Source organism: Mizuhopecten yessoensis, unplaced genomic scaffold (assembly GCF_002113885.1).
Source record: "Mizuhopecten yessoensis strain PY_sf001 unplaced genomic scaffold, ASM211388v2 scaffold7833, whole genome shotgun sequence".
Classification (NCBI taxonomy): domain Eukaryota; kingdom Metazoa; phylum Mollusca; class Bivalvia; order Pectinida; family Pectinidae; genus Mizuhopecten; species Mizuhopecten yessoensis.
The window spans coordinates 174,728-189,611 of NW_018407245.1; the positions used below are offsets into that span (position 1 = coordinate 174,728).

Consider the following 14,884-nt stretch of genomic DNA (forward strand, 5'->3'; position numbering starts at 1 on the left):
AGTTACACAGATAAGCAATATCCGTCTACAATAGACAACTTAATACTTGATAAATGTATTTAGCTACTCAGTTTTATCAATTTATTACATGCAATTAACTAATTGAACAACACGTAAAATGTAAGTCGAACTAAAGAATTTTGTATCATTAAAATATCGTCCGTTTTCTTTTTTTTGTTTTGTTTCCCTACAATAAAATGACAACAATACCATTTGAAAGTAATAAAAAGTTCACCAAACAGCACAATGGGTCTCTCTTCAGGGGGAGGGGGTTGAAAAACAATGTGTAACAAATAAGTCTGTAATAGGTGAGAAATTTCTCGAGGAAACATTGATAAGGCCGCTACACATTGTCACCACCGTGCCAATGTCACGTATACCAACATGACACATGTAAGTCCGAAAACGTTACTTTGTAAAGCTATTGTTTTGATCAATAGTCACAGAGTTTTCGTTGGTGTTTCTCTCTTGGTAGCAGTATTATCGTTTATATATTATCCTTCCTCGGAGTTCCTGGGTGAAACAGTAAACGAGGTAGAGCTATTCGACCATTTTGATGTCGACAAGGATGGCGAGATCAACAGAGCAGAGTTCTGGTCACTAGTTCCACACTTACAAAAGGTATGTAGTAACCTATCGTTTAACGATGAGTATGAAATATTTATATGTGCGTTTTTTTTAAATTTTAAGTGAATCAATCAGCAATAGTATTATGAATGTCATATCAATCGACGTTACCTATAAGCTTTATATACTGTATAGTCCATTGTAAAAGCTAAATTACGGTCTTTTGTTATCTTAGATAAGTTCAATGCTTAAATTATAGCTTTGCAGTAGTAAGTTTTGCATGCAGAATAAACATAAAGGTATAGTCTATTTAGGTTATTGCGGATGAAAATAATACGTAAACATTCATATCCTTTTTCTAAACTTTCTTCTGGTAGTATGTCGATAGCACTTCGAGACGAATATGAACTGCATTAACTAACAGTTCCTTCAGGATGAGTGTTTTATTTATTGTAATTGGTAGCCAACAACTGAAAGAACAAGAGCGATTGCCAGTACGGAATACCTCCGAATATGCTGTGGCTTTGTTCCCTTGGATGTCCACACCTTGAGATCTGCAGAGCTAGACCAACTAGAATTCTTACTGGTAAAATGGAATCAAAGTTTTAGTTCTGCAATTATACGTTTCACGTTCATGTTTTTTTGGGCTGTGCGTGAATATTTCCATATAGAGGGTCACATTAAGTGTTGAATATTTTGATAATATTAAAGAATGAATCTTATATCCGATCTTGTGAAACATTTGCCTATGCACAATCGTCCCTGTTTAAAGGGATATAACTCTTGTCATGATTCACAATTATAGAATATGAACATCTTAAATTCATTCAACTTTATATTAAACGTGTTGTTTCCTTTCATTTTAATGTTATAATACAACTATTTATAAAGTCATTGTGCTTTCTTTCCTTGCATGTAACAGAATCAGAGCGCTAAAGGTTCGTTTGTCAATATCATTGAAAATTATAGGTCTAGTCTGCCTTTAAATGAATTAACTACGTTTACGGCAGAGCGTTCCAATGGATATCTCCCTTTTTTCTGAAGAAAACTTTTCCAAGTTGAGTGTACATCTTACCCTTTGAAGGTTTCAGTCGTTTTACCACATTTTTTTGGCTTAAAGCATGTATCCTTTTTAATATTACTAAATTTCAGAACGATACCTCATTAGAGGCCCTGCTATCGTGGACGAAACCAGAGACCAATCAATTTCAAGTCCACGTGGGAGATCTAACAACCTTTCTACCTGCCAGCAGGGACATAGAGGTTGGCTATGTTTGGAGTCTTTATACCCCTGAATCCTCCCCTCCCCTAAGAGCTGATCCTCCTCATACAGAGGGTATTCAAGCCGTCCTCATACGTCTCCTCTCCTCCTTCCATTCAAAACCATTTCTTCAGACGAGATTCCAGCCTCGAGGAGGATTTGCTATTCTCAGAGCGCGTTCATCTACTAAATTGGACATCACGTTTCGGTAAGTTATCTTAAGAAAGCAATAGAAATTCTTGATTGCACTCAAATTAATATGATGTTTCATCGAATTTCCAGTGAATATCTTGTATTTGCTTCTTCCAAATGCTCTGTCTTCCTGTGCAAAGAAATCACCCTTCTTAAAACGTCATGGTCGGAATATTTTGCTGTGTTCGACCGTCATGTGAATATTGATTGTACCCGTCTTTAAATCTACATGTTTTTTTATGCAGATTCCACGCCGAATTTCAACTGAATGACAATTCTAAACAACCATTCTGGTTCACGCCGTCTCAGTTTGCTGGAAGACTTGTTATAGAGGCAGACGGGTCTCATGTTGACTTCTTCCACGTGACCGTCCCCTCCGATAAATCCTTAAACGTTGGTAAGGTGTAAAGCTGTACATTGAATACAATGGATTGCATCACTAAGATATAAATTGTGCATTTTTTTATATCCTTATCATGATGATCAATGATATCAGTCAGAAATTTTCTTGATGTAGCATGAGAAAGCTGACATTTGGTCTGAAAGTAAAATTTAGCAGACACATTTTAGTTGTGTAGATAGCCCGAGTTTCTTTAGAACCTGACACCAAACATAGGCATTTTGACAAATAGATGTCCACACCAGACTACTTGTAAAAATGTCTAAGTCTGGTGTCAAGGCCAGAGGAAACTCGGGCTTGCTGTGTAGACAGTTTTGGTACTCCTGTTTCACGCATATTGTGTTGTTAACTCTCTTGTTTTACTCTATTGTATTACTTAATTAGTTTACAGGAGTCCAAGTTTGCTTACGCGTCTCATATATTCAGTTGAAACATCTTTTTTCCTTTAGACATGGAATGGACGTCTGACACTGGCATTGATGGAAATGATGAAACTTTGACAGTTGAGATCGGTTACATGAAGCAGATGGAGTTATCCTCCCTTGAACCATCCTCTACTTTCCCTCGAGCATCCTGTGGTAAAGAATCAAGTATGACGATACCAAATATTCAATGGGAACAAGAAATATCGCACCACACTGCAGAATTACAGCTTCAGAAAGCCTTCTTCCCATTTAAACAGGTTCGTTAATTATTTCCTTTTTACCAGTGAAGAATAAAAAGTTATGATGGAAAGAAGAAGGATTTTTTCTACTGTGACAAATAAGAAAAATAATGCAAAGATAAGCAAGTGAAATATTTTCCATATTTTACTCGTGCTTCGCACTCGTGAACAAATATCATTCAGTCGTGAAATATAACATTTATTGATCAAGAAACCAAGAATATCCTCTGAGAACTTCGGACTTGAATATTACCATATTAACGAGGAATTTCTTTACCTCATGAACTTGACTTATAAAGCTGGCGTCATCGTTGAAGTAGAAGATGTTTTCTCTTCCAGAACAACCGTTCTTTTTTGCAATATCCTTTCTCAGGTCTTCATGTAAATCTTTATTTGTGTTCTTCCCTTTTCACAAATTTTGATTCCATGCCATGACTTTGTTCACCCTTCAGTATTCTCTAAAATACACAACATCCAATTTTCTTTTTGTTTCAAAATATTGATATAAATTTTGAATAGAAATCAATATCACGAGAGTGGTCATTTGCAATTGTATTTCACATTAACTATCTTTTTTTTAAACTTTTTTTTTTACTTCATCAATAAATTCCTATGAACACATTTGCTATTACACATATATATATATGTATGTAAGAAGTATGTAGCAATGTACAGTCAAGAGATTTTCGATAGAAGGAACATCTATTTTTGATATTATTTATTTCTCAAAAAGTGTACCACATATAATATGATTCAGGTCGAGTATTACAACATAAGTGAGGCACTTTCAAGAGCTGCTGTAGAGAAAAAGTACGTGCACAGCATCGTCCTCTGGGGTGCTCTAGATGATCAATCCTGCTGAGGTACAGTATACTGTATATCGCTCTCATATTGAACTAAGTGGCGTGTATAACCAAATTATATAGCATATTGTGAATCTGTAGTAATAAGTACAAAATTCAACAAAATAATTTGAATTGTGTAAATGTGAACTGCACCCGTCAAGTAGAACAACAAAAGTATGATAAAACAAATCATCCGGTTTACTTCATTTATCACTTTATTCCGTATCACATTATCGTAAATAATGTGAAACACCAGTATTTTCTTTATTCCAATTAATAAAAATATCACGTTAACATCGTAGGTTCGGGACGGACTTTACGGGAGGGTCCTCTCGCTAGTCCGTCCGTCATCAGCCTCCTAAAGGACCGGTTCGTTAGCAGCTGGACCCTCCTGGAGGATCTCCACCGTCAGCAGGAGTCGGAGGATATGGAGGTCGTTACCAGGGCAACACTGGCTCTTAGAGCCTACTCGTATGTGTTCACGTTTAGAACTCTGTTTTACTATTTACTATCGTTTATTTTAACACAGATCTATTTCTTGTTATCAAGAAATACGATTTTTTCTTCTTGATATCAAGAAATTCTGTAAAATAGTATACGACGCCCCAATATATATACACGATCATGTCTCCTAAAATCATCTTTCATTTATATTATATACATTTTTGGGTACGTTCAAATTGAATATTAACATTTTGGTTAACAAAATGCCGTCCTCAAGTTATGTTATCGCTTATTTTTGTTAATGACGATATCGTGCGCTCATTGTGATTATTCATAGTTCAAAGTTGATAGGTCTCGAGGTGAATGTACATTGGGTATTTCGCTCACAAAATCCCAGAATTGAAAAATACTATATTGCACGATACATGCTATTGTCTTCCTATATACATGCACTTAACATAAACATAATAGATCGGTAAAACGTGTGTAGGGATGTGTGGACAACAAGTATATCTCATACTAGAGTATCAACGTTTCTTGGGGATATACCAGATGTTCTTCGCGAGAAGCAATAAAATACAATCTATAACTTAATTCTTGGTCATTTCTACATATTATGAGTATGAATCAGATTTAATTCGTTTATTGCTCCGTTTTGTTTTCCGTGTCATTTCAGATTTCCAGTGGAAATTATCATCTATAACTGGGAAGAAAAAATTATATTTCATGAAAATCTCAACACAATATTTGAAGAGTCTTACAATGCAGAAAACAAAGAATATCCGGATTACTACGACTATTGGTCAGTAAGATTTACTACTCTTAAATAAATAAATAAGTACTTTCATATAGCTAGGGGCTGTTTGAAAAAGAAGTGACCGCTTTAAACAGTATATGGTAGACGACCATATGCTTTTGTTTTTTGTTTTTTTGTTTTTTTGTTTTTTGTTTTTATTTCATTTTCACTGATTATTACCGCTTCACCTTCATTTAAAATATACAAAAAGTACATACAAAAGCATTATTAAAATCAGTCTGCAGTGAGATGAAGTTGAATCCCTTATAATGTATACACTGTTAATTATTTAATGTTAGAATTCACGTGTACTTATTTTCGTTATAATGTTTGAATCACGAATGGAATGGTAATACAAACATATAAGCGTTGTACATAAGTGAATTGTTACAATATAAGCGATGTACAATAAATCAATTATCATAATTTAAGCGATGTTCAATAAGCGAATTATCATAATTTAAGCGATGTACTATAAGTGAAATGTTATTATAAAAGCGATGTAGATAAGTGAATTGTTACAATATAAGCGATGTACAATAAATCAATTATTATAATATAAGCAATGTACAATAAATAAAAGAATGGATAAAATACAACTAATTTACATGAACTAAATGAGTGAAATTTAGGAGAACAATAATTGAGTCGGTATTGCAAATGTGATGTCCTACAAGTGAATGGATATAATTTGAAGCTTGTGAACATGTTTTCGTTGTGCATTATGTTGTATTACCCTATACATCTGTTACAGGGATGATTCATTAACCCGAGCGTACATCAGTGTTCTGTTAAAGGCTCTGGAAACCGGAAGTGACGACACACAAGCTTAAGTGTATGATGAAGTGGAATATATCTCCATATATAATGAACCGTATTGTGTATGAAAGTGACTAAGGATGACAAATATGTTGATATGTCTATATTTTTATAAGATAATAGGGAGCGTTGATCTTATTTCCAATTAATCAATATAATATTCACTTGATGTCACGTCAATGAATGCAAGGTATCATGTTTGCAATTGGAGACAAACAAATTTCCTGTATGACGTGAGGAGCATAAATAATGTAATGTTCGTCACTGATGTTGAGGAATGATAGTCTCCAGGCTTACTTTTACTACGTGTATTTGCAGTTGTTCAAAATCGTTGCATAAAACTAATAACTATATACAACATTTATATAGCGCCCTAACGCTTTCCAACACATGAAAAGCGTTATATACGTAGATCTACTTTTTATTGACCATAATTTCATATACCATGTAATATTACAAATATAGAAGTTTCGTATTATCTATCGTATGGTCTTTATTCGAGTGAATAGTATGTAGTTAAAAATGACGGATTTGAAATAAAATCGCTTATTCCTAGCTGTATCTTCGGTTGTGGTTTGTGTTCAGGTGGTCTTTGGTTTTAGCTCAGGGGGGTGTACACGGCCCACACGGTCAATGAATGTGTTGTCATTGAAAGACAATCCGTTATCGATAGATCTGAAAGTGAAATTGAAGTCTTTGTTACCTGTCCAGATTAGTTCTTCGATAAACTCGAAAACAAAACAAGACGATAAAGAGTGATGCACATTTTCCCCCGTGAGTATGTTAGCAGTCAGTTCAGACATCGGAGTTCAACCAAAATATATTGTAAACAGCTTATGATCTCATCTCCCCTATTATATTTGTATCTTAGCTTTTGTCCATTTCCGCCATAGATATGCTCCAAATAGTTTTCAACCATAACCTTGTAAAGACGTTCGCTCTTCTTGGAAACTCATACCATCAAAAAACAGCAAGACAACACAAAGAAATATCATATTTCCTGCGAGATCCTGATGGCGACCAAAATCCTTGTTCATAGTCTTCATCAATCTGTGTCTTTGGAAACCCTGTGTTGTAAGTTTGTCCGTCAGGAGTCGGCATCTATTACGGAAGTCATGATATTCGGAGCAAGCTCTTGAGTACCGAGTAAACATCGTAGGTAGGGGTATCAGGGGTGTTACTATCAAGAAAGATAGAATTAAAGAGTAGAAATAATATTTCGTACATACGAATGTAGCGTCTAACATCAAGGAACTGGTTAATATTCTTCAACATTACAACAATTTTGAAAATATCAAAACTAAAATTAACAAAGAAAAACTCAAAGACATATTAAAGGAAACTTTATGGTTACTTAAACTGCTATTAAAATCGGATGAAAATAGCATAGATTGAGTGCAGCAACAAGGATGTAATATAGAATGGAGAAGTTCTGTTTTTATTTCAAAATGTGGAGCAACAGCTCCAGAGTTTGTCCTTTCTAGTCCGACCATGCATAAACCTCACAGATGTACTAAACCAGCAATAAAAATATACCAGATGATAGCAATATGTTCCGCCATTCTCATTCCCTTCACCATCGATATATTCCCAACGAAAAAGCATGCATCCTTAGTGAAACACCTACCTTTGATCATGTCAACAAATAATGTTCAATACGTAACAAGTATATTAGCAGAAGGCCGAAGAACAACCAATAAGGTCCCACGTGCAAAAAACAATCAACGAAATGTCCATCTTCTAAGATCACAGAACAGACATTGACCAGCATCCTCGCTCTCTGCACCCCTGGAATATGTCATAGCAAAATTAATGTCACGCGTTCAGCTATGTGATTCGTCTCAGGTAAAAAAAAAACAGGTTGGTACTTGTTCTTTGAAGATTACAGAGAAGCGACGCCCGACGTCAAAGACTGTAAACTTTACCGTCGACCGCAAAATTCTTTCGATATACATGAAAGGATCATCAAACAAGTCTTCCTAATTTTACTATGACATATTACAGGGGTGCAGAGAGCACAAGCGGGCGTAACCTCTGGGGTACTGAGGATGTTTGACCACCAACACCATCAACCACGTAAAGAGTCAGCATTCATATGGACAAGCTACGATAACCGAGAGTAAAACGAATAGAATGATGATTTCATGATCATTGGAAACAAACGGTTGGCGAAGTAGGTCAAGCTGTATGTTTACAATAAATCATAGCATAATTAGCCTTGCAGGTAGAAAGGATGTCAAACAATCAGGCAAAACAAGACTGCATAAGAAGGGTTTGGGGTTGGGGGTCAAATCAAATCAAATACGGCCACCATGGCCTTTAGATTATTGAAACATCTTTAACTAATTCTTGATGTCCATCAAATCTTAGTATTCCTTTTCATGTCCCGGATAAGTATACAGATGAAGTTATTTCTAAAACTTGTTCTCAAAAAGAAATTCAAATTTGCAACAATGCTCACATATTTCAACATCTTTACAAATTATTTTTTATCGGAAACAGTTAAGCGACGTAGCCCGTATGGGCCTCTTGTTAACACATTAGATCCCTTTGACGTTTAACGTGGGTCAAGGTTAATAATTTGAACAAAGCTGAAAGCCATCCACTATAGCATGTTCTATGTCAAAAAATGACGCTAGGCAGATGAGCGCATTTAAAGAAATGGTGGTGACGGACGGAAGGACACCTCATGACACTATCTATATCATCACTATCAGACCCCAGGTTACTGTATCAATTAGTATATTACCTCAATTTGTTGAGGTACAAAATTAAATAACTGAATGCCATCAACTTAATTGTCCCAAATTGTTCGTGCCAAAGGCCACTATAGGCCAATAGGCCATTGATCCGTCTGTTGCCTCCCGTTCATACGTCACATTTTTTTCAACTGCTTCTTAGGAACCATACAGTACTGTTTTGTATATATGTTACTACGGTAAAGGACTATCAACTGTGCTCTAATATCCTTGTCTCACTCATACGGTCATAACAATAAAATGTGTCAAACTCTTTTAACTAATGTTACAATTAACAAATATAACTATAGTAATGATTTTAGAACCATGAAGTTGTTAAAAGTTGAAATTTACCTCAGTCAGAGTAGCATGGATTGAAATTTTTAAAAGACATTTTAAAGAACCGCAGTGTCTATACTACTGTTTTGTCATTAGCTGTATACGGATAATGTAATAGAATGAAATGTGTTCAATTTTTAATGACTTTATAAATGAGTCTTAGTACCTAGAGAAATGACATGTGGCCTGTTACTTATAGCTTGCTACAATTGCAAGCTATCGATGACCTTGACTTACATGCAAAGCCACATGGTGATTCATGTTAAAAACTGTAAACGACTTCTTCTAAAACCACTTGAGACCCAGGCTGATGATCAACACTTTTCTGTATCTTGTGGTGAAGAGCAATGAAGTGCATAAAACACATTGTCCCTGACTCTCAATTTTGAAACCACAAAAATGCCAACCACGCAAATTCTTCTCATGTACTGAATCACGAGACAATAGGAAGAGTAATGACAAGCACGTGGTTTGCTGGGGTGACGTCACTTTCGCCCTTTGCACCATTGTTATATTAAATAGGATATAATAGGATAGCTGATGAACGCAGGCAATTGCTTGCCTCTATATAACAGTTTTAATTTAAAAAAGATTTGTAGCTAGCTAGGTGATTACATTTAAGTTCAAGATGTTTCCAATGATTGTCAACACTGATTTCAAAGTCTTTAATTGTTGTAGCCTGTATGAAAACCTCGGGAAGACTTTCCATATATCAACCGTTCTGTAACCAAATCAATGTTTCCTAATGTCTAATTTACAATGGGTTTTGTTTCTTGTTTTGTGTGTATGTCCTCTTGTTCTAGATGTTGAATCTTGATCAAAGATGCCAGCAGTATTAAGGCGGTTTCTGTAGGAAAGATCCTTCAGCCCAGGTATTAGTTTCGTTTCCCTTCGCTGTAACTTCTTCTCCATTGTTTCAATATCATTAACTTGGTGTAGGGTCCATACACTTGCAGCGTATTGTTGTATCACTTTTCTATCCTCATCGCTCCTAATTTCTCTATATATTTTTGTGTCACCGGCAAACAAGAAGGTGTTCGACAAGGTACATTCTGGTTGATCATTTGTGTAGATAGCAAATAGTACTGGATCTAGGACACTTCCTTGAGGGATTCCGCTAAATACGGGATGGATTTTGAATGAATTTACATTTAGACCTTTTAAGCCCGAAATTCCTGTTTTTACTTTCGTTTTGAATTAACATATTTCCAAAACTGCCATAGCAAAATTGAAGGCTTCGTGTGCACCACCTAGTGGATGAAACAAGGATACTAGTTTGATCCTTTGATATACATCAAAAGAATCTCGCGGTCGCGCAACGGTAAAATTGAAGTTTGGCGTCGCTCCTCTGTAACTTCAAATGACCGGTATCAGCCTAGCGATTGGTCAGGTGTTTTCACCTGAGACTAATCAAATAGCTAGCTGTGTGTCTTCAATTGTATTATGACATATTCCATGGATACAGAGAGCGAAAGTGAGCGTAATCCCTGGAGCTAGGAGTATCGAGGATGCTGGGGTGAAGGACTATAAACTTTTTTCAAATAAATTATTCTAATGCACTGTTCAGTGACCTAGAAATCGTATGGATTAAAAAATACTTAAACACTTCTTAATAACCTAAAAAACGACTATAGGTCTGTCTTCATTGGCCTGATTAGGTGAAGGGCTCAGAAGCGTGCGTGCCCTCATTAATGACCTTGGCCGATTTTCAAGAGCCCTAAGAAATTGGCAAATGTGCTGAAAACTCAAACGTGACCTCTCGGGTATTTCACTGAACAGTTATATTGAAATTACAGGTGAACGATGCAGATCCGTTGGGCATCTTGTTTAAAGTTCTATTGATATTTCATGGATATTTATTAATTCGTATATAATAAAGAATAAATATAATCTAGATTAATAAAATAAAAAACACTTGTGCTACTGAGACCCAGATATTGTGTCACAATTTCAGTAATATATCTTTGTCCAAAAATAAAATCGCATACTCAATAATAGTATTGTATGCTATACAAATTTTATTTTTCATTTATTCCTCAATACAGAATTCGATTCTTATGCAATCTATCAGTTATCTTTTGATCAAATTAATTGTTACACTTACCGCTCATTATAAAAAAAAACACTTTATTTTTTTATCAGAATTAATTGCATGATTTTGTTTAATTTTGGGTGTTTCCCAAAATCTTAAACTCGGAAAAAGACTAAAAAATAAATAATAATAAATAAATGCAAAGAGTTTATAACACTGCAAGTGATGGAAATTTATATATAAAAAAAAAATAAAAAAATATTATATATATATATATATATATAATTGTCATGTCGGTTGTACATGTATACTACTTTCTGGCACCACTTCATTTTTTCTGAGATTGTGACAATTATAATTTCCCTGCCGAGCAGAGTGAGGCAATTTTTATTTTTCTGAAGATTTAATACTAAACTTGTTCAAGCACTGCCAAGCGTAGAAAGCAAGAATTTATCGGACATTATTTCCATTGTCAAACAGATCAATGAGGCATAGAATAGTTTTCTGAGTTTGCGGTATTATTCCAGGTTATATTTTATAACATAGAGTGTTTATATTTTATGGTGGCTAAGCGGAGCGAGTGTTAACAAATTCTCTGAAACAATGGAAAAAATGTTGGCGGTTTTTGGTTCAAATGTTGATGTTTGTGTCATGCCTTTCATGTGCATGTAGTTTAGGCGAGCATTTTGGCAATAAAATATTGATTTATTTTGTCATAAACATGAATTATGATTTAACTTTTTGTCTTTTATTGTGAATTTGTATGTATGCATATATTCACCTGATAAGTTGATGCTAATTAAAGGTGGATACTTTATTGTCTTTGAAATTTTTGAAATTTACATTTTTTAATAGGTATAATCACGGACTTAGATAACCTAATTCCGTGGTATAATAAAACACTCCTGGTGATCATGAGTACATGCACGGACTTAAAATTTTATTCCGTGGTACATGAAACCACAGGTGAAAATACAGGATTATCTGTCATGAAATGGGCTCTACCTTTGAAATAACACTTAACCTATATACCTAATTTTGGACTCAGAAAAAAAGGGTGTTGCCCGGCCCGCAACTAGCTAGGCAACACCCCTGGGTCCGTGTGTTAAAAAGCTTTATGAAGAATCAGAGACATGTATACCGCTATGTCTCTGGAAGACTGTATCACTTTAACAAGCAAAAATTCATTTTCTCCTTTCGGATGAGTACTAATATTATCACCCGGCCATGATAAGATTTCTTTCATCAATTTAACCACGGAATTAGATTAGATATCGGTCAGTGAGATAGCACGCAAGCGCAGTACAGGTAATTGGCTCCAGCGAGAGGGTCACAGGCCGTCGCGGTTCGGTGCACAAATACAAGAGGTGGACAATTCATACGCGAAATGAATTTGGAGTTGCCAATCCCTGTTATATAAGTCCGTGAAGTTCAAATGTGTCTTTAGGGGTGAATGAGTTAAAGTTCTGCTGTGAATATGGAAGCTATTAATGTTATCTAAGTCCGTGATTAACTGAACAGCTGTATATATACCTATAGATTTACCTTTGTGTTGACATCATAGACCAGCTAACTCGACTAACAGAGGTTGATTGGTTTAGAACGTATTAGTTCTTAGGCTTCAACCTCTGTTAGCTGTGCGCATTATAGACCTAATGTTTCCTGCGTGCTGATTGAGTGATTCTCTGGTCAATTAGGAAACGCCGTTTATGTCAAAGACGAGATAAACTAACGCGTTAGCAGTTAACGCGTTAAACAAAAATTTAACGCGTGAAAAATACTTTTAACGCGTTAAATGCTATCACGTTAAATATATACTTTTATCGCGTTTAACAATCAAAAATATTTTAACGCGATAAAATGCTTCCCAAGTTTAACGCGTTAAATGTTGTACTTATTTTTTTAACGCGTTAAAGTGTCATAAATGAATGGACCAATCACATGTGCAGTTACGTACTTAATCATGGCTAATGAATGCTGTTCGAGTAAGATGGCTGGGATCGGCTGAGATGAGGTCAATTTACATGCATCGCAATGAAGATTCAGTCCTGAACAAATATAAACTTCCAAATTGGTGCCCAAAATTATACTTTTCATCGGGTCCGGATAAGATGGTGGATTTTTTGCTCTTTCAGATGTATGAAATGTATCTGTATATAACGTAAGTAGATGACATTGGTTACTATTCTATAAAACTAGTTTGTTAACTGAAAAACGGCTAACTTTTTGTTAACAAATAACTAGCAGTACATTGAAGACAATGTAATTGGTACATATATTGTTCAAGGTCATGAGGTTGAAGCTCACGGTCACTAGATACAAATGAAACATGAAACATGGCAAGAATATGAATTTTCGAATTTCCATAAAAACGGTACACTTTTTGTATAAACAAATACATAACAAAGCTATAGGAAGTAATGCAAGGAATATTTCCGCAAAGTTTCTATGTCACAGGTTCAAAGGTCAAGGTCGTGGACACTCTGGAAGACTAAAAATGCAAATTTTCCTAAAAATGTTACACTTTCTGTATAAACATAAACTAGTCGCAAAAAGTAATACCAAAATGTTTTGGCAAAGTTTCGAGGTCATAGAGGTTAAAGTTAAATGTCACTGACACTTCAAAAGACAAAAAATGCCCAATTTCTCATTAACGGTTCACTTTTTGTATACACTTCTACATTTGCAAAATTGTAGAACATAATATTTCAGCCAAGTTGTAAGGTCACGTGGTTAGAATTTGTTTGCTGGTCAAGTACCCAAAACGGAACACTTCATCATATACTATTAGAAAGTCAGTTTGTGAAAATGACTTGACAGCATTTTAATAATTTTCTTCATTAAACAAACTTTTGACAATTTCTGACAAATTTTACTCATTTATTCCCTAACAATTCATTTGATCATATAGTTTTCCATGTTAAGAAATATGATCGAAAAATTATGTTTCCCTGGATTAGTAGGTGATCTTCTTTCATCGCAAGGGTGTAGGGTGAGGGTACCCAAAATGGAACTGTACCCAAAATGGATTACTTTGAAAAAAAATACACAGGAATTGTTATGCAATAAGATATAATAGTATGTATTCTAAATCAAAATTTAAATAGTTTTATGCATTTTGAACAAAAAGAATCTGCCTACTCCTTAAACATTACGCATAAACTCAATTGAAATAATAAAAAAAATGAAATAAAAAAAATCAAAGGAAACAGTACGATGCGAAAACATTTATATCATGGTTTACATCCACCCCCAGCAACTATAAGTTGCATTTTGGTTTCACAATGCTAATATGCAAGGACGCATCTGATTGGTTGTCAAGTTTAACGCGTAAGTATTTAACACGTTAGCATTTAACGCGATAAAATATTTTTTTGCCGCTATAAACATGTATTTAACGCGTTAAATGCTAACGCGTTAGTTTATCTCGTTTTTGACATGAACGGCCTTTCATACTATGTGTACTCTGTAGTTTTGATCGTTGCTGCAATATTAATCTAAATGCTGCCGGTGAAATAACATTTTCTCATTTCTTAGACAATAAATAAAAACTCTTGTATAATTTCTGTATATTTGGTATTGAAGAAATCAACAGTTAAAAGCGTTAACTAGTTATCAAAATATATGCTATAATGAACAACACAAAATGAGGGTGTGCTACCTATAGAATAAAACAGGAAGTAAGAAAATTAATTGATCCATCCACAAAAATATAGTTCATATTCATAATCTGATTTCAAGTCTCTTAACTTGATAACACGTGTTAATAAAATTTCAGCGATGAAAT

At 34.8% G+C, this 14,884-nt stretch overlaps 1 protein-coding gene across 1 annotated transcript; it reads left to right on the plus strand.

The window, feature by feature from the left end:
- The first annotated feature begins 45 nt into the window (after positions 1–45).
- Positions 46–6,537, plus strand: LOC110454430 (selenoprotein N-like). The gene is made up of 9 exons (XM_021503923.1): positions 46–621; positions 1,031–1,153; positions 1,720–2,036; positions 2,266–2,417; positions 2,870–3,102; positions 3,842–3,947; positions 4,232–4,400; positions 5,050–5,175; positions 5,924–6,537. Exons 1-6 carry the CDS (start codon positions 385–387, stop codon positions 3,944–3,946), a joined length of 1,167 nt encoding a protein of 388 aa, XP_021359598.1. The 5' UTR covers positions 46–384; the 3' UTR covers position 3,947; positions 4,232–4,400; positions 5,050–5,175; positions 5,924–6,537.
- The last annotated feature ends 8,347 nt before the right edge of the window (positions 6,538–14,884 follow it).

What these genes read in the sequence shown, in the direction of transcription:
- LOC110454430 (XM_021503923.1), top strand. Translation starts at nt 385, where the DNA reads ATGACACATGTAAGTCCGAAAACGTTACTTTGTAAAGCTATTGTTTTG. An exon ending in CGATAAATCCTTAAACGTTG is followed by an intron (nt 2,418 to 2,869) that starts GTAAGGTGTAAA and finishes TTTTTCCTTTAG; the next exon opens with ACATGGAATGGACGTCTGAC. An exon ending in CCTTCTTCCCATTTAAACAG is followed by an intron (nt 3,103 to 3,841) that starts GTTCGTTAATTA and finishes AATATGATTCAG; the next exon opens with GTCGAGTATTACAACATAAG.